This window comes from Homarus americanus, unplaced genomic scaffold (assembly GCF_018991925.1).
Source record: "Homarus americanus isolate GMGI-L3 unplaced genomic scaffold, GMGI_Hamer_2.0 scaffold31037, whole genome shotgun sequence".
In the NCBI taxonomy this organism is placed as follows: domain Eukaryota; kingdom Metazoa; phylum Arthropoda; class Malacostraca; order Decapoda; family Nephropidae; genus Homarus; species Homarus americanus.
Genome location: NW_024722227.1, coordinates 23,283,093 through 23,304,399, shown reverse-complemented (window position 1 = coordinate 23,304,399; position 21,307 = coordinate 23,283,093). Strand labels below are relative to the sequence as shown.

The following is a 21,307-nucleotide window of genomic DNA, read 5'->3' as shown; positions in this document are numbered from 1 at the left end:
CTCTCTCTCCAGGTGAAAATGGCAGTTATTGAAGTTCTCAGAGATAATGCCATTGTTAATACATATGAAAATTATGCCCTTCATTATGACAACAGGAATTTCAGTATATTTTATATGGATCTCACTAATATGTTTATACGTACATTCAAAGACAAAAGTTGTGACAAGGCAGAGCGCACCAAAAGTGTTAGCCCTTCGGCATATGTTTTCACCAAGTTTCACAACACGACTTTTGTCTTTCATTGTACATAAATATTAAATACAAAATATGATGTAACACATACAAAGCCGGTCATTTTTCATTAGAAAGGTTCAATAAAAGCTCCACATGCACGAGATACAACAGTCACATAAGGTACGACCCAAATGACATCTTATCGTCCACCACTAGTCAAATCTCGCCCAGAAGCGCACTGATTTTACAATAAGATTGGGTCACTTGTTTTAGTATGAATTTACACGTTTCAGTGTGGTGGTCTGACCCCCACACACGAGTCGCAGACGCGGGGACTCTGAGCAGTGCACACAGCTCGTCCCAAACGAGCGGATGAGCGGCTGCCGTAACTTAGATTCAGGTGCGATAATAAATGTGCCCGGTGGAGTTAAGGTCTTCGGTTTGTGTAGTGTGTAATGAATAACACCTGCCATGAAACCATCAAAATGGCACCTTACCAGATGGGCTTTCTATGGTTGAAGGTGCTTAGAGCCTTACAAGATAGGCACAAAAAATGGATTAATTGAAAACAAACTTGCTCGACACCAGGTGGAGTTTGTGCACTACAGTGGTCTTTAGTCAGATGCTGCTCCTCAGAAATTATTAAATATTCGGAAAATTGTTCCACATAGAGTCACTGTAGAAGCAGAAGCCTAGAAGAAGTGAGCCTCAAGATATACAATTTTAACCTTTCATAATTACTAGTTCCCAAGTTACGAACTTACAGATACGACAGTCATCAGGTTTTGCTCACTTAATGTTAAAGATGTAAAATGTGATAAACTGTCGATTCATTACAACATAATATTAATGACAGGTCTGACATGAAAAGAAAAGCTACAATCAATAAGTAATTCCAAACAGTGACACTACATAATGTACAAACTTGCGTGGTAACGTTTCTCAATACATTCACTACAGGGGAGTATAGTAACCAAATATTAGTTTCTACAATATTAGTCTCATAATAATATGTTTTTATTATAATTTAATATTTCTCTCATATTAGTAATTCGTGTATGAAGTCGCCAGGCGTGAATAGCTCCACCTGTTGGGACACTCCCGGCAGCTATACTAGGCGCCATGTTGTAAGAAACGCCAACTATGGGGTGAACTTCAAAACTAATCCAGACGACTCACAGGGTTCATTTTAGCAGTTCATTCTGATTTCCGAGGACACGGACTTTTTGAGAACTGTACTCTATGTCAACACCTGCCTGGTCACCTGTACCTGACACAGGTACTCACTAACCTGGGTGGTGGTGATGTATAGTATGTCAACACCTGGCTGATCACCTGTACCTGACAGAGGTACTCACTAACCTGGGTGGTGGTGATGTATAGTATGTCAACACCTGGCTGATCACCTGTACCTGACAGAGGTACTCACTAACCTGGGTGGTGGTGATGTACAGTCTGTCAACACCTGGCTGGTCACCTGTACCTGACAGAGGTACTCACTCGCCTGGTGGTGGTGATGTATAGTATGTCAACACCTGGCTGATCACCTGTACCTGACACAGGTACTCCCTAGCCTGGTGGTGGTGATGTACAGTATGTCAACACCTGGCTGGTCACCTGTACCTGACACAGGTACTCCCTAGCCTGGTGGTGGTAATACAGGCTGGTAATACAGGTTGGTCACCTCTATCAGCTGCTGATAAAATCTTCACTTAATATTCATAAAATCCTATTACGTTTTACTGCCGACTTTGCTCTCAGTAATAACCTGAGGCTTATAACGGCATCAGGGATTTAACTTGTATATGTTTGATCAACAGCGAAGTGATATACTGTTATGATGTTATTGTTATTGGTTTCTGCGTTTGAAGAACAATATTGGTAATAATATCTTTCATGATGCTCTCTATGATATTGTGATACACAGTAATCCTCCCAAACGACCAATACAGAAATATATACGAATTTTCCCCCAATATTTATATACTGTCCCACTCCCTATTCCATTCTGTCTCCAGGTACTGACACAAGTATAACTCTTTGTTTTCCTGTTTGTCTGTGCGATACCTCAGGCTTTGTTTGAGTTAGGAAGCTGAAATTTATGAACTATAACGGTCTAGTGCTTTGGCTTCTCTTTTTATTATATTTTTTTAGTCTTTGATTTATATTGTACACCAGGTGTGACGCAAAGCGCTGGGCGGTGCTAATTTTGACATTAACAGTGAAATAACCTCAAAGTTTCAATATATGTGTTGTTACGTGACTGACTAAAACAAAAGTTGACTTTATCATACTTAGGTAAGACTTGGATGGCCTTACTGACAGCAAGTAGTGACTCGGAAATATCAACCTGGTCATGTGAATCCTTGGCTTGATTAGTACAAGGAAATGAATATACAGAGCACATTGTTACAATCTCTAGTTATGTGTGATTGATGCTTCATTGTTGCACTCTCTGATGATGGGTGATTGACGCTTCAGCTATAGAACATCATTATCATCACCGCTAAATTTAGGTGGCGCCTTTTACTGGGATTTGGGGGTTATCATAATTGTCGTGTTGTGTTGCATTTCAAGGCAGGTCAAATGCTCAAGGTCAAAGGTAATCAGCTTAAAAGATAAATCTTGGGTCAAAACTCAGAATTACAGGAATACCGTTGATACTCTGGGGAAGGGGACCACATAAAGCCACTGAAGGTCTCGTTTTATCTGAATTGGACATAGGAATGGCAGTTTTAACAAGGGGTCGGTCCAGGGTGGCTGTACAGTTCCCTTGTTTGGCGTTGGTCCAGGAGGTGACGTTTGCTTAATATATTCTTATATTATGTTACAGGGAATTTGTGTAATCAGTGATTTCACGTATTCCCTAAAATCCCTGGGAATTAGATGAAATCACCGGTTACACAAATTCCCTATAACATAAGAACATAAGGAGTCTGCAATAGGCCGGGTGGCCTGTGCAATTGTGCATGGCAGCTCCTGTCGAGAGTTACTACCACTCTCTATCATCCATGAATCTATCTAGCCTTCTTAAAACTTTCCAATTAATTATAATAATAATAATAATAATAATAATAATAATAATAATAATAATAATAATAATAATAATAATAAATAATGTCATAATAATTCATAATAAATAAGTTTATGATAAAACAAACAAAATAAAATAATAAAATAATGATGATAATAATACAGTAACTGTAATAATAATAATAGTAATAATAAAGAACTATAAATACAAAAATGAAAAAAAAGATCAAAAGTGAGAAACGATATATGCATGTTGTGTTGTCAATGGTAAGAGAAACAATTGAGACCCTGCAATTGCGTGTAAATGAAGCAGAAAGTCAGATGAGCAACCTGGGACTTGGTCACAATTTTCGTGATGCCATATGGCTTGTTCCACCCATGTACCACCCTATTTGTAAACCAGTTCCTTATCCAACTTAAATCCGTTGCTACGAGTCCTATCTTGCTCGGATATTATAAGAACTTTATCTAAATTTCCTTTATTGATTCTTTTCACCCACTTAAATACTTCTTTCATATCTCCCCGCACACTTCGTCTTTCTAGGGAATGCAAGTTTAGTTTCTTTAATATATCTTGATATGGAAGGTTTCTAAATCCCGGAATCATTTTCGTCATTCTTCGCTGCTTCTATACACTTCGAAATATATTATTATAAAATTCTGCTAAAGGTTAACCTAAATAGAGGATATAACATTCTTTTTAATGACTTCTAGTTATGGGCTGGGTGCAGCAGCCACATGGATACTGTTACGCCATGTTTTGCAATGTTGCACAGGAGGGCCAAATGGCACACAGAGCTCCTAAAATGCTTATGGGTTCAGTTGAAATTTGATAAACCCATCATTAATTAAGTGCAGCTTTGGTTTAGGGTCTTGTGAAATCATATAACATTTTAATAGTTTAACGGCTAAAAGGTATATTACAATATGGATATGGACATGGGATTAGTAACTTATTATACCAGTACTTTTAAGATCCTGGGAGTAGAGGTAACGACAAGATATGGGCAGGTTCGTTGACTGCTTCAGAGGGAGGGTAAGGGTTCACATTTCAAAATTTTACCTCACCCTTATAATAAATAAAGTGAATTTACTGTGAACAACAATGTCAGTGGCACTCTGCTTAACAGATGATAAATTAAAGATAAAATAAACTAGTATATGGTATGTCATAAGCTGGACCTTGATCAATCAAAGTCTCTGGTTCAACTCTTCCTGACAAACCTAGTCACAGTAATCTAATTCTTCAACTCTCAATACACATATATAACACAAATACACAACCAATAGTCACCTAAAAACGTGAATAAATGTTCCCCAAGTTCAGCAAATGTATGTCTGCCATGCTGGGAATCCTGACGTGAATTTGTTCAAGATGTAGAATCTGTCGCCAACACAACAACCAAACACCAAGTTAACGAGCTGCATGACCCAGTGTCAAGGAATAGTCAGAGAAGACCGGACAACTCGCCAACTGCATTGGCTAACCATTACCCCAAAAGACGATCTGCAAATCGATTAACATCCAGGTTCCCAATTACAAAGGCAAATGGAGTAAAGAAACTTGTCCATAGTTTCACCTCGCCCGGGGATCGAACCCGGGATCCGCCCGCTTGCGAGGCGAGCATGGTGACCATTACATAACAGGTCTCCACGAAAAACATTACATTACACAGAGCATCATATAACAATATCATTATATGGCAGCACACTTTACATTCAAAACATTTAGAAACGCTAAAATTAAACCCAACCACCAAAACGAGTACGCATACAAACACACACGTAGGTAACCGCAACTACTTGTAACAATATAGCTGACCTCTGACCCAGCTTGGAGAAGGTCGTGCCGATCGTGCTCCCGCTAGAGACCAAGGAAAATGGCCGCTTTGGATCGTTGTGCCGTGGGGGAAGAGGAGGGGAGTGTGAGGAAGGACGACCTCCTTGCCACGCTGTTAAGGCAGCTGGGGCAGTTGAGGAGTGAGGTTGACACTCTAAAGGGGGAAAATGAAGCCCTCAGGACGGAACTCCTTCAGGTAGGTGTCCTGCCTAGCAGGACACCTGCGAAGGAGGAGCAGGCGTGGAGAGTGGTTGTCTCCAAGGGGACTAGGGTCAGGCTTAGGAAAGCTGACCAGGGTGTGGAGTGCAGTAACCCTTACCAGGTGCTGCAGGAAGCTGGAGAGGAAGAGAAGAGGCAGGACGGTATGGATCAAGGAGAGGAAAGGGCAGTTGTACAAACCCTGCCCACAGGTAAGGTCGTGGTAGTTGGTGACAGCCAGGTGAGGTTTATGGATAGGGCTTTTTGTGCGAGAGATAGGAAACGTAGGACTAGGGTATGTTTTCCTGGGGCTGGGATAGGGCATGTAGCCGAGAGGTTAGACAGAGTTTTGTCAGGGGAGGGTACCAATCCAGTAGTGTGTCTTAGTGTGGGAGGAAACGACATAGGTAAGGTTAGGAGTGAGGAACTTTTCAAGAGGTATAGGGAGGCGCTGGGGAAGATTAGAGATAGGGGAGGGATCCCGATAGTATGTGGTGTCTTGCCTAGAAGAGGGGTTGGTCGTGAATGGCTGTCCAGGGCAATTGCTATTAATTGCCGACTGGAAAAACATTGTGCAAACAATGGTTGGGCATTCATTGATGACTGGCAACGATTTTATGGCAACGACTACCTGTACTGTCGCGACGGAGTACACTTGTCTCGTGAGGGGGTAAAGACGTTGTCTGCATCCCTGGAGCGTGAAATTGTCACTCCGAAGGGGGGGTTTCGCCAGTAGAGAGGGTCGGGGAAAATGGAGTCAAAAACAAGCAGGTCCTGGGAAGTAGTGAAACAGAAGTAGATAATGCTGAAAATATAGTTAGTCATAATAACAAACATCAAAGTAATAAATGTAAAACAGATAGAAACGGAAGAAATATATTGAGTGTTTATTATACTAATAGTAGAAGCCTGTGTAACAAAATGGACCAGCTCAGGGCCATTGTTAGTAAAGAGAACATAGATATAATTGCAATAACGGAAACATGGATAAATTCAAACAGCAAGCATTTTTTAGCAGAATTTCATATTCCAGGATATAACCTATTTAAATTTGACAGAGTAGGAAGGAGAGGTGGCGGTGTAGCAGTGTATATCAGGGTGTCATTAAAAAGCTGCAATAAATCAAACATTAAAACAAATAGCGACAATGAAAGTATTTGGGTAGAGATTGGTGAGGGCAGTGAATCCGTAGTCATTGGTGTTATATATAGACCACCTAATTTGAGTAGGAACGATGGTAAATTGCTATGGGAGGAAATAAAGAAGGCATCTGATAGAAACAATGTATGTATTCTAGGCGATTTCAACTTTTCAGGCATAGATTGGAAAATCAACTTAGCGATAATGAATCTGAAGATTTTCTAGAAGTAGTACAAGATAGTTTTTTATATCAATTCATAAACTCGCCCACTAGAGGAAATAATATCCTCGATTTAGTTCTCAGTAATAATGAAAATCTAGTAAAAGATGTTGGGATTGGAGACGAACTAGGAAACAGTGATCATAAAGCCATATATTTTAACTTAATATGGAATGGCAGGAAGAAGGAAAATTCGGCCTTGATCCCGGATTTTAGGAAGGCTAATTACGGTAGCTTAAGGAGAGACCTAAGGGATGACCCTATGGTCAAAAGATTAATCCCCCCCACACCTCCGGAAACTGTCAACTTAGGACGGGATAACCCCGAATTTAATTTAGCAGCTACTTATGAACAATTTATTGCGACAATCCATAATGCTCAAAATAAACACATCCCTAAAAGAAAATTCAGATCGATACGGAACCAACCAAAATGGATGAATAATAGACTCTTAGATCTTCTAGGGAAAAAGAAAGGAGTATATAGAAAAGTTAAGAAAGGCGAAAATCACTTACTTGGTTACTATCAGAACCTAACAAAGACAGGTAAAACAGAAATTAGGAAAAGCAAAGAGAAATTATGAAATCAAGGTAGCAAACGAATCGAAAAATAACCCCAAAGCTTTTAATCAACTGTATAAATCAAAGGTTAGAGATACAATAGGTCCCCTTAAAACTACGACAGGAGAAATGACTGATGATGAGTTAGAAATGTGTAGTACGTTAAATAGTCATTTTCGCTCCGTATTCACAAATGAATACCTAGCACAGTTTCCAGAAGTTCATAAGGTATATAACGACAGTATAGAAAATATGTTGATGAATATCAATATTACTAGTAATGATGTGCTTAAAGAAATTAACAAACTGAAGCCTCATAAATCGCCTGGTCCAGACGAGGTGTATATGCTAGAATATTAAAAGAATGTAGAGATGAGTTGAGTAATCCATTAGCAGTTTTATTTAATAAGTCATTAGAATCGGGCCTAGTGCCAGAAGCTTGGAAACTTGCAAAATGTAGTCTGATTTTCAAAAAGGGTGATAAATCAATAGCATCAAATTACCGTCCCATTAGTCTCACGCCAACTGGCAGTAAGTGTTAAGCTAGAGTCAATTATTACAAAAATCAGAAGCCACCTTGAAACATTCAACTTAATTCATTCTTCTCAGCACGGGTTCACCCAGGGACGTTCTTGTCTCACAAATTTGCTTAGCTTTTTCTCAGAAGTATATGAAGAGGTAGATAATGATAAGTCATATGATATAATTTATTTAGATTTCAGTAAAGCATTCGATAGAGTCCCTCATGAGAGATTGATAAGGAAGGTAGAAGCACATGGAATAGGTGGATCAGTATTAAAATGGATTAGGTAATGGTTAACTGGTAGGAAACAAGGAGTCAGCATAAATGGATTAAAGTCAGACTGGGGTGCGGTCAAAAGCGGAGTTCCCCAGGGATCTGTATTAGGCCCTCTGCTGTTTGTTATATTCATTAATGAAGTCTTGATTTAGGCATAACTAGTAGGATTGAAGTAAATTTGCAGATGATACCAAAATGGGGAGAGTGATAAATTCAGAGACGGTAGAAGCTTTAGACACCTTCAAGAGATCTAGATACCTTACATGAGTGGTCAGTAGAATGGCAAATGAATTTTAATACTGATAAATGCAAGAATTACTACAGATAGGAAGACGATACAAACGTTAAGTATAAACTAGGTAACACGAAATAGAAAACTCAGTTTGTAGAAAAAGATCTAGGTGTATTTTATTGTAACGACTTGAAACCACAAACAATGTATTAGCGTTCGCAACAAGGCAAACAGGATTCTTGGGTTCATATCTAGGTCTGTGAGTAACAGAACTGCTGACGTTATCTTGAAACTTTACCTAGCATTAGTGAGGCCACACATGGATTATGCAGTTCAGTTCTGGTGTCCTTATTATAGAATGGACATAGATTCTTTGGAGAGAGTACAAAGAAGAATGACAAAAATGATCCATAATATTAGAAACCTTCCATATGAAGAAAGACTGAAAGCTTAGGCTTACATTCATTAGAGAGGCGTAGAGTTAGGGGAGATATGATAGAGGTGTACAAGTGGGTAAATTAGGATTAACAAGAGGGTAAATGGAAGATGTTCTGAAGCTCAGTAATAACTTGATAACTAGAACAAATGAAAACTTAAATTAGATAGAATTCCGATTCAGAAAGGATATGGGCAAGCACTGGTTTGGTAATAGAGTTGTGGATATGTGGAATAGGCTACCAGAGTGCTATAGTAGGATCCAGGGGACGCTAGAGAGCTTCAAGACGAAGTTGGATAGGCACATGGAAGTGCTGGGATGGGTGTGAAAGGGATCTGCCCTGTATGGGCCAGTCGGCCTCCTGCAGTATCCCACTTTCTTATGTTCTTATGTTCTTATGTTCTTATGAATGCAGAAGGGCTGAGACCTGTAGAAGATAAAATAGGAGCCATAGTAAATTTACCTGCTCCAAAAAATGTCTGTGAATTGAAAGCTTTCCTAGGTATGATACAGTATTATTCAAGGTTCTTGAGTGGACTTTCATCAGTTTTAGCCCCACTGCATGAACTATTAAGGAAAGGGATACCATGGAAATGGAACAGTGCAACTCAGAAGTCATTTGAAGATTGTAAAGCTGCTCTGTCTAGTACTGATGTTTTGTTCCACTATGATACCAGTAGAACACTAAAGCTTGCTTGTGATGCATCGGGCTATTGATTAGGTGCTGTCATAAGTCACATAATGGATAACGGTGAAGAAAGACCTATTGCATATGCCTCGAGAACTCTTACCCAAAGCGAGAAAAATTATGCACAAATAGAGAAAAAGGCTTTGTCTATCATATTTGGAGTAAAGAAATTTCACCAGTAGCTATATGGGAGGAATTTTGTTTTAATAACTGATCACAAGCCTCTCTTGGCAATTTTGGCTCCTAAATCACCTGTTCCTACACTTGCTGCAGCAAGAATGCAGAGATGGGCTTTGATATTGTCGGCATATGACTATGAGATACAGTACAGACGTTCAGATGATCATTCCAATGCAGATGCTTTGTCAAGGTTGCCATGTAGTGGATCAAATGATGGAGTAGAGCCTAAGGTTTATGCTGTAACCATGATAGCAGAAGATTTTCCAGTCACCTCCGGAATGATTGCTCATGAAACTAGGAAAGATGTTGTATTAGGAAGAGTCCTGGAGTATACACTAAATGGATGGCCAGAGATTTGTCCATCCTTAGACTTTCAACCGTATCATTTAAGGAGATGTCAATTATCAGTAGAACAGGGATGTGTGTTGTGGGGTATGAGAGTGTTAATTCCACAGAGTTTTAGAGGGCAAATTTTGAATGAACTGCATTTTGAACATCCAGGTATATGTGCTATGAAAGCACTGGCCAGAAGTTTTGTGTGGTGGCCTAAACTGGATGGTGAAATAGAAATGATGGTACGTGAGTGCTCTGTTTGTCAAAATGTTAGGAGTATGCCACCCAGCACACCTTTGAAAACCTGGAAATGGCCTACCCGTCCTTTCCAAAGAGTACACATTGACTTCTGTGATAAGGGAACAGACAAATTTCTTGTATTAATTGATAGTCATTCAAAGTGGATTGATGTTAAGCACATGTACAGTACTAATGCTGGTAGCACCATTGATGAATTAACCCATGAGATTCAACGGTGTAAAGCATGTCCTGACCCCACCCTATCATCCTGCCTCTAATGGTGCAGCTGAGAGATCAGTTAGAATTGTAAAGGAAGCACTTTCCAAGCAGGTAATTCAAGGAACTGTAGGAAAATCAATGAAACACAGACTAGCAAATTTCTTACTCAGATACAGAACTACGCCACATAGTGTGACAGGATGTACTCCTGCAGAGTTAATGGTGAAGAGACAGTTGAGAACAAGATTAAGTTTAGTTAAGCCAAGTCTGCTTGAAGTTGTAGAGAGGAAACAAGCTCAACAAAAAATGTATCATGATAAGAGTTCCAGTGAAAGAGTGTTCAAGGTAAATGATAGGGTGAGAGTTAGGAACATGGCTAAAGGTTATGGTACTGTACATGCAAAGTGGATAACTGGTGTCATTGACAAGGTATGTGGATCTAGGACACATTTAGTGAAATGTGGTAACTCTTTGAGATATGTTCATGTGGATCACATCATTCAGGCACATGACGAGATGAATGTAGCACCAGGACATGATGATAAACTTGATACAGTTTCAGATGATAATCATGATGATGATGTCAAAGATGATGTTTCCCAGCATCCACTCACTGTGTCAACTGATTGTAGTGATGATATGTCTGTTACTGATAATGCACAGAGTGCAAGGGAAACCCCTGTACAACTTGATGGAGGGAATAGTCCAAGAAGATCAAACAGAGTTAGGACACCTGTAATTAAATTAGACCTCTAATTATCTGAATTGTGAACAGGCCTTTCAAAACTGTTTAGTTAGGAAGTTATATTTGTTGTGTTCTATTCTCTTCTTCCCTGCCATATGTAATTCTGTAAGTTATGTTTATTTAGGATTTGTAGCAGCCATACTCTCTTTTGAAAGGGAGAAATAGTGTTATATATATGTATGTTTATATGCTGCCTTTATTGAATATATATATATTATATATTATGTTACTTCTTACCAAAGTCAGAAAGTGTTTAGGCTTGTGTAAACACGAAATGTGTTAGGCACGTTGTAACCAAGAAGAGAGAATAAACGCCCAGCCAGACCGACCATGTGCTTGTCATTCTCCCATTAAATAACGCAAGATACTACAATAGGTTAAAGAAACCAAACTTGCATTCCCTAGAAAGACGAAGAGTGCGGAGAGATATGATAGAAGTATTTAAGTGGGTGAAAGGAATCAATAAAGGCGATATAGATAAAGTTCTTATAATATTCGAGCAGGATAGGACTCGTAGCAACAGACTAAGTTGAATAAGTTTAGGTTTAAGAGGGAGATAGGAAGGTACTGGCTCACAAATAGGGTGGTGAACGAGTAGAACAAACTTGGCATTTTTGTAGTGAGTGCTGGAACGCTGGTAAGTCTTAAAAGGAAGCTAGATAGATTCATGGATGATAGAGAGTGGTTGTAACTCTCGACAGGAGCTGCCATGCACAGGCCAACCGACCTATTGCAGACTCCTTATTTTCTTATGTTCTTTAACTTGTCTATTTGCTTACTCACGTCGTTACCAGTCACTAATAAAGTACTTGGGTTCATACAAAGGAGTGTTAGTTACAAGACTAGCGAGGTCATCCTAAAACTGTATCTTGCTCTTGTGAGACCACACCTGGATTACGCAGTTCAGTTCTGGTCACCGTATTACAGAATGGATATAGAATCCTTGGAAAGAATTCAGAGGAGAATGACAAGACTAATCCCGGGCATTAGGAACCTTGAGTATAGAGACAGGTTAAAGCATCTTAATTTGCACTCCCTTGAGAGACGTAGAGCGAGGGGCGACCTGATAGAGGTGTATAAGTGGAAGGCAGGGCTAAACAAAGGGGACATTACAAAGGTACTCAAATTATCCAACCAGGAGCGAACTCGTAACAATGGTTTTAAATTAGACAAATTTAGATTTAGGCGTGAAATAGGTAAACACTGGTTTGGAAACAGAGTAGTGGATGAATGGAACAAGTTACCAAATATCATCATTAACTCGAATACGCTGAACTCCTTCAAACATAGGTTGGATGCTCATATGAGCAATAGGGGTTGGGTGTAAACGGGACTGCCCAGTATGGGCCAATAGGCCCGCTGCAGTTTCCTCTATTCTTATGTTCTTATGTACTATATCGCTTAATCTATTTCTTCACTATCTCTGTATATAGTCGGTTCTTCGGGTATCATGTTCAAATTATCGGTGGTGAAAACTGTTGAAAAATATTTATTCAGATTATTGCTCATTTCTCCGTTGTTATCAGTTAGCTCGCCAGTACATGACTGAATTGGTCCAATTTTTTCTCGTGTTTTAGTTTGATACATTTGAAAAAATCAATTGGGGGTTGACTTCGCCTCCCTTTCTACCATCAGTTCATTATTCCTCTTTGCTTTTCTTATCTCGGTCTTAACCCTACTGGCCAATACCGTATCATAATCTCGGAGGTAAACTTCACCACGATTTATTCTTCTACTTATATCCTTCCTTTGTCCAATAATATTCTTTAAATAATGGTTTATTCATTTAGGGTCATTGTTGTCTGATCTGAGTTTTCTGTATGGTATGTTCTGCCTTTATGCATTAAGTAACTCATTATTTAAATTGTTGTGGTACTCGTCAACCTCAGATCTCGTGATCAGGTCATCTTCAACCGTCATATTGTGTGAGGATATCGTTGTCATGTCTCCAGGTAAAGTGAGCTTGCCATCTGTGGGTATATTGTGTGAGGTCACTTCACGTGAGGTAATGTAATCCATCCCAAACGTGTTACCTCTTCTCTCAGCTGCCCTTTCAATTTATCAATGTTTGCCCTTCTGAAATCTAGGACAGTAAAGTAATTTTCCTTGCGTCTGCCATTAAATTCTAATTGAAATCTAATTTCGTTGTGATCGCTGTTAGCAAGTTCGTTCCCTACCCCGACATTACTAATGAGGTTTTCTCTGTTTGACAGAACTAAATCGAATATATTATTACCCCGGGTGGGTTTGGTTATTTGTGGACTTAGGAAACAGTCCTAAACTGTTTCAAGAAAATCCTCTGATTCTGAGTTACCTGTAAGGTCGATCCAATATATTTGGCTAAAGTTAAAGTCGCCTACTATATGAATAATTTTTCTCTACCATCGATTAAGTCTATCCAAACTGTTTCTGTATTCAGTTCAGTTTTTATTTATTTATTTATTTCACACTTCAGATTAATGATGACATGGATTGCTACTCTGCCTCCTTTCCTAACCTGCCTATCGGTATGAAATAATTTGTATCCTGCAATTTGGTATATATATATATATATATATATATATATATATATATATATATATATATATATATATATATATATATATATATATATATATATATATATATATATATATATATATATATATATATATATATATATATATATATATATATATATATATACATATATATATATATTACATAAGAACATAAGAAAGTAAGGAGTCTGCAATAGACCGGATGGCCTGTGCATGGCAGTTCCTGTCGAGAGTTTCTACCACTCTCTATCATCCATGAATATCGAGGGGAAAGTTTTAAATTGGATAAAATCATGGCTCACCGATAGAACGCAGAGGGTCAGCGTAGATGGTGTTAAATCTGAGTGGGGCCGTGTAACCAGTGGGGTTCCCCAGGGGTCAGTACTAGGCCCACTATTGTTCATAATCTACATAACCGATTTAGAAACTGGGATCAGCAGTGACATAAGCAAGTTTGCGGATGACACCAAAATAGGGCGGCAAATTAATTCAGGGCAGGATGCAAATGCATTACAGGAGGATCTAAATAAACTGCAGGGGTGGTCTGAAAAATGGCAAATTTAAATTCAACACCAGCAAGTGCAGCGTACTTAATATTGGAAGAACAAATACTTATAATGTATACAGCCTTAACAACATCAACCTAGAGAAGTCGACTTGTGAAAGAGACCTAGGGGTACTTGTAAGCCCGGACCTATGGCCTAGAAAACAGTGCGTTAATGTTCGAAATAAGGCAAACAGAGTATTGGGTTTTATATCTAGAAGTGTAAGTAACAAGAGTGCACAGGTCCTATTGCAACTATATCTTGCGCTAGTCAGGCTGCACCTCGATTATGCGGTTCAGTTCTGGTGCCCCTATTATAGAATGGATATAAATTCACTAGAGTCGGTGCAGCGAAGAATGACAAAATTGATTCCGGGACTTAGAAACCTTCCATATCAGGATAGGTTAAAGAAACTTAACTTGCATTCCCTAGAAAGACGAAGAGTGCGGGGAGATATGATAGAAGTATTTAAGTGGGTGAAAGGAATCAATAAAGGGGATATAGATAAAGTTCTTATAATATCCGAGCAGGATAGGACTCGGAGCAACGGATTCAAGTTGGATAAGTTTAGGTTTAGGAGGGAGATAGGAAGAAACTGGTTCACAAATAGGGTGGTGGACGAGTGGAACAAGCTTAGCAACTTTGTAGTAAGTGCGGGAACTCTGGAAAGTTTCAAAAGGAGGCTAGATAGATTCATGGATGATAGAGAGTGGTAGTAACTCTCGACAGGAGCTGCCATGCACAGGCCAACCGGCCTATTGCAGACTCCTTATTTTCTTATGTTCTTATGTAATATATCCAGCCTCCTTTTGAAACTTTCCAGCGTTCCAGCACCTACTACAAAGTTGCTAAACTTGTTCCACTCGTCCACCACCCTATTTGTAAACCAGTTCCTTCCTATCTCCCTCCTAAACCTAAACTTATCCAACTTAAATCCTTTATTGATTCCTTTCACCCACTTAAATACTTCTATCATATCTCCCCGCACTCTTCGTCTTTCTAGGGAATGCAAGTTAAGTTTCTTTAACCTATCCTGATATGGAAGGTTTCTAAGTCCCGGAATCATTTTTGTCATTCTTCGCTGCACCGACTCTAGTGAATTTATATCCATTCTATAATAGGGGCACCAGAACTGAACCGCATAATCGAGGTGCAGCCTGACTAGCGCAAGATATAGTTGCAATAAGACCTCTGCACTCTTGTTACTTACACTTCTAGATATAAAACCCAATACTCTGTTTGCCTTATTTCGAACATTAACGCACTGTTTTCTAGGCCATAGGTCCGGGCTTACAAGTACCCCTAGGTCTCTTTCACAAGTCGACTTCTCTAGGTTGATGTTGTTAAGGCTGTATACATTAAGTACGCTGCACTTGCTGGTGTTGAATTTCATTTGCCATTTTTCAGACCACCCCTGCAGTTTATTTAGATCCTCCTGTAATGCATTTGCATCCTGCCCTGAATTAATTTGCCGCCCTATTTTGGTGTCATCCGCAAACTTGCTTATGTCACTGCTGATCCCAGTATCTAAATCGGTTATGTAGATTATGAACAATAGTGGGCCTAGTACTGACCCCTGGGGAACCCCACTGGTTACACGGCCCCACTCAGATTTAACACCATCTACGCTGACCCTCTGCGTTCTATCGGTGAGCCATGATTTTATCCAATTTAAAACTTTCCCCTCGATGCCATGAGCCTTAATTTTTCTCAGAAGCCTCTGATGCGGTACTCTGTCAAATGCTTTGCTAAAGTCTAAGTAAATAACATCGTAATTTTCGTCATTATCTACTACCTCGAAGACTTTTCTAAAAACGTTAGCAGATTTGTTAGATTTTTCCTTGTAAACCATATTTGAGTCGTAGATTAATTTGCTTTTCTCTAGATGCGATCGGATGCTATCTGCTATAATTGATTCAAGAAATTTCCCCACTACTGACGTCAAACTGATCGGCCGGTAATTTGACGCTGATGCTCTGTCTCCCTTTTTGAATATGGGTACTACATTTGCCTGAAATACTACAGGCTCTAATTTTTCATCACCAATTACAGTATTTTGTTTTGGTAAACTTCCATTTGACTGAATTAGGTGCATAATAAAATAAGTTCACTGGGAGATGGAGTTTGATCATTTAATGATAAAGTGACTTAAGCATTTACGATACAGTATTTTGGTTAATGTAGCGGACTTTACAGCAGCTTCCCCCGTTTCAGTAATAGTAAGTTCGCCCACAGCATGTGATAAGTTATGCTAGGTTAGGTTAGGTTAGGTTAAGTTAGGTTAACTTAACTTTAACTTATAAATAAAACTTTTTAAAACATTTGCCAGAAATACGGTCTCACAATAAAACATTGAAATTGCGGCATTTATAAATTTGTTTCCCCTGAAAACCGCAACTTTTAACCCATGACAATATAATAAGGGCATATCCGGACTTAAAACTTATTTCCTATTATTTTATGCATTACTGTACATTAGTTATATTTGAAAATGACATTGGAAACCTTAGAAAATTTATATTTCTCCTGTGTTTGTAACTAACAGGCTTTCCACAAGTATTTTTATTTTGTAAAATCTTTTCCTCCCAATCAAATTGACTAATAAATCACGTTCTCTCTGCGATATAGGACTTGCCCTTGGTGATTGGGAGGAAAAAAATATCCATGATGAGAGAGCAGTTCTCTTAATCTTCGCGCCAACGAAGGTTAACAAGGACACACAAGTAAGACTACCCATAATGCATCAGCTAAGAGGACAGTATTACCAGACCTACCCTACTTGGTCCCTCACGAAGGGGAAGCAATTAAAAATACCGCATGAAAGAACAATCCCTTCAAGAAGACTCTTTGTCAGAGAGGAAAGATGTTTAATAATACGGGCGATAAACTCAAGCTTGCCAATATATTACACAGAACGAGCATAAGGAAATACTTCTTCTATACTGCTTCAATACCAGCACAAGCTCTGGAATCACAAACAGTACCAAGCTTCAAAATAGCCTTTGACAAGATTATTAAGAACACTGGAGGGAGCCTACACAGGCCACTGTCCCCCTTCCCTCGGCATGGCCACCTCTAATGGGTGGCCATTAGGTAATTGAGGTAAGGTAACTCATCATCGTAAGTAGTGTGTGCTGTACGTGTCTATGTTTGCTAGTGAGCGTATACATATGTACACACAAGTATATAACAACACAAAAAACACCAGCATACAATTTTTACATAGAACAAACACAAAATCTTAAAAGAAGAAATCTACTCCTGAAAATATTCCACTCTAGGTAAAAATATGAAAACTATGAAAAATTCACCATGAATATCGAAAGGAAAACAAAACACACAAACACAACAGCTGGGAGTTGAAATTGAAAGACAGTTGAAAACAAACAGTTGAGTGAACAGTAAGAGGAGGAGGAGGAGGAGGAGGAGGAACGCGAGGAGGAGGATGAAGGCGAGGAAGAGGAGGATGAAGAGGAGGAGGAGAGAGAGAGAGAGAGAGAGAGAGAGAGAGAGAGAGAGAATGTACCCATCAGTCGTACTACTACCCCGGTACAGGACCCATTTAAATGTTCTCGTCAAGACAAGACATTCCACGCCTCGATTCTTCCTTGTCAATAAAACGAATATTTTTGCTTTGGTGACTCACTCTTACAACCTCAGGCCACTGCAGTCTGATGAAGGATGTAACACTGGACAAATGCTCCAGTCTTAGCTTATTCAGTCCTTGGGGCCAAGGCTCGATGCTGAATCTTATGTGTTTGTGTGTTTGTTTGTCTGGTCGTGATCTCCGACTACAGTTTTGGAGAAAGAAGCTGAAATCTAACAAGAAGATGAGCCCTGAGGTACCCCAAAAGTGTTTCGAGGTGTATGTGTGTGTCAGGTTCCTGACTGTTTGGTAAACTACTCCATTACCTCCACCAGGCTCGTGTGTGCGGGTGTTCTCCCTGCAGACAGAGGTGTGGTCGGCGCCATCAACAGAGGTGTACCTGAGGAAACACCTGGGGACAGCTGGACAACCCCAGAGCACCTTGTCACCCCTCACCTCACTCACCGCTTGCTACCGGATCCGCAACACCGCCTTCGTCCAGGAAGAGACTCATCTGTCATATGCCCTCCCTGACTCAGCCAATGCCTTCCTTATCTGTGAGTATCAGAGTCTTTAACGAACGCCAGTGCAGGAAGGGACTGGTGAAGGTTTACATTTGGTTCAGTATCCCCCCACGCACAAAAGAACACTAGGCACTAAACCGTTCACTCACTCACTCACCAACCATTCAGAAGCGTGACTAAGAAAATGACAACCAATAAGTAAGACGTAGGATCAATATCAACTATAGTTGCGGTCAATATGTTTAATATCAGGTGTATATGACGTATACAGTGGCACCCTTAACACCAAGTAACATATGACATACCTATGAGTCATTCACCGTGTGTGAAAGGTTGATAGTGAAAGCTGTTGCTGCTTTACATTATAGGTAGTGAACGCTGCTTTTCATTACACTGGGGAACACACTTTTGGTTGCATGAGTTCTGACACTTGATTCTGGTAGATTTGAGGTCACAGATTCTGAAAATGGCATTCGTTTGTGCAGATCAGGCCTAGTTTTGATGCTACGCGGCAATTTACATATCAGGTCACAGATTCTGAAAATAGCAAAGGGAGGTAATAAGCATATTAGTTTACATTCATCAAATATAATTCTTAATTACATCAGTGCGTCAAATATAGATTTGTGTGTGCATTAGTGTGTGCATTATTATTTTATTTCTGGATTAGTCACCGCGATGGGAGCTCCAGGTTATGATCCGAAAGAGTGGCGCCTCTTTATAGATAGCTCTAAGCGGAGTCTGAAGTGTGTTTTATTACATATAGGCAACATCTTTGGCGCAATACCCATAGGACACTCAGTACACCTGAAAGAAAAATATGAACACATCAAAACGGTTTTGGAGCTACTCAAATATGAAGAACACAAATGGATCATCTGTGTTGATCTAAAAATGGTCAATTTTTTGCTAGGACAGCAAGGTGGGTATACAAAATTTCCTTGCTTTATCTGCCTCTGGGACAGCAGAGCCAAAGACAGACACTGGATTCAGAAGGAATGGCCAGTTAGGGAAAGCCTCAATGTTGGGGAAAAGAACATCATTTATGAACCCCTAGTGGAACGTGAAAAAATTGTTTTCCCGCCCCTTCACATCAAGCTGGGCCTTATGAAACAGTTTGTCAAGGCGCTCGATACTGACAGTGACTGTTTTAAGTATCTGTGTGAAGTGTTCCCTGGTTTAACGCTAGAAAAACTCAAAGCAGGTATTTTCGACGGCCCTCAAATTAGGACGCTGATTAAAGACCAAGCCTTCACTCAATCCATGACTGATGTTGAGAGAAATGCATGGGGAGCATTCGTTTCTGTTGTAAGGAACTTTCTTGGAAACAGGAAATCAGAGGACTATAAAAAGCTCGTTGAATCTTTGATGGAAAGTTTCCATGTGTTAGGTTGCAACATGAGCATTAAGATGCATTTCCTGAACAGTCATCTTGAACTGTTTCCGGCAAACTTGGGGGACGTGAGTGATGAGCAAGGTGAACGCTTTCACCAGGATATCAAAGTCATGGAAGACAGGTATCAAGGTCGCTGGGACATTCACATGATGGCGGACTATTGCTGGAGCATTCAGCGAGACTGCACTGAGAGGCGATATTCAAGACAGTCCATTAAACGCAAGTTTGTGCCTGAATAAATCTGGCATAGTTCACAAAAGCAACTGATGAATCCAAAATATGCTTGTCAAGGTAAATAAAATTAATTAAAAATTAATTCTACGTGTTTGGTAATTCCTCTCTGTGTGCTGGTTTAGATTTTTAGCAGTAGTATATGGTAGTCTAACTATATATAGTAGTAAATGGTAGGTAACTCACCGCAACAAAACTAGACCCGATAGAAAAAACCGGTGCCATATTTGAAATCAGTGACCTCAATTTACCCAGAAACATGTTTCAAAATGTATGCAACTGACAAAAAGTTGAATTTTGTTCCCCAGTGTTATAGCAGATGAACGCTATTTTTCATTATAAATTTAGCTATAATAACAACATAATAGCCCCATATATAATAAAAAAGAAATTCTGAGTAAATATATCTTGTTACATTAATCCTCTCTACCTGTAAAGGTCTCAGGTAGGTGATAGATGTGAAAAGTGTCCACATATTTTTTTTTTATTGCTGTTTTTTTCATGTATATACAGTATGTGTGTGTGTGTGTGTGTGTTTGTGTATGTGTGTGTGTGTGTGTTGTGTGTGTGTGTGTGTGTGTGTGTGTGTGCGTGTGCTTAACGGTACTACCCTCTCTAATGTTACCCACTTTCGGTATCTTGGCTCCCGCCTGTTCACCAACGTGGACATCGATGAAGAGATTCAGCATCGGTTCAGAAATGCATCCCAAGCCTTTCGCAGACTCAAAACCGTGTCTTCAGCTGTAGGGAGCTGAAATTATCTACAAAGTTACACGTATATCGAACTGTGGTCCTCCCCACCCTCCTATATGGCAGTGAGACATGGGTCACATACAGGAGGCACCTCAAGGCACTTGGAAACTTCACCAACTTACTCTACGTTCCATCCTCTGAGTTCGCTGGGAAAACAAGAAAACAAATGCCAGTGTTCTTGCTGAGACCAACTGTAGGAGCATCGAGGCTACCATTATCCACGAGCAACTACGCTGGACTGGCCATGTTACCCGCCTGGACGATAGTAGACTGCCAAAGCAGCTACTTTACAGTCACCTAACGAATATTAAACGTAACGCTGGAGGGCAACTGAAAAGGTATAAGGATAGTCTTAAGACAAACCTGAGAAAGTGCCAAATTCTCCCCTCACACCATAACCCTTGGAAGAACACCACACAAAAAGGTGTCAATCCATTCGAGTTAGCCCGACTGCATAACGAGGCAGACAAGCGCCAACGCCGGAAAGACGCTGCCACCGCCCTTCCCGCACTGGATGTAGCCCCTACATGCGCAACATCTGTGATCAACCCTACCGGTCCCGTATCGGCCTCTTTAGTCACTTCCGAACTCACCAACTAGGTGACATCCTTAATAACAAGTCATATTATTGTATCATAGCTGGATGATCGTAATACTCGATTCCGCGTGACAACAAAGAAAGTGTGTGTGTAAT

The 21,307-nt window shown here is 39.8% G+C and overlaps 1 protein-coding gene across 1 annotated transcript in view; it reads left to right on the top strand.

Annotated features, from left to right (window-relative positions):
- Positions 1-18: 18 nt before the first annotated feature.
- The window catches only part of LOC121862646 (glycine receptor subunit alphaZ1-like), a 41,209-nt gene continuing 19,920 nt past the window's right edge, over positions 19-21,307 (top strand). The window contains exons 1-2 of the mRNA XM_042360966.1: positions 19-184; positions 18,045-18,266. Coding sequence (XP_042216900.1) covers positions 19-184; positions 18,045-18,266 — 388 coding nt within the window. The remainder of the gene's footprint in view (positions 185-18,044; positions 18,267-21,307) is intronic.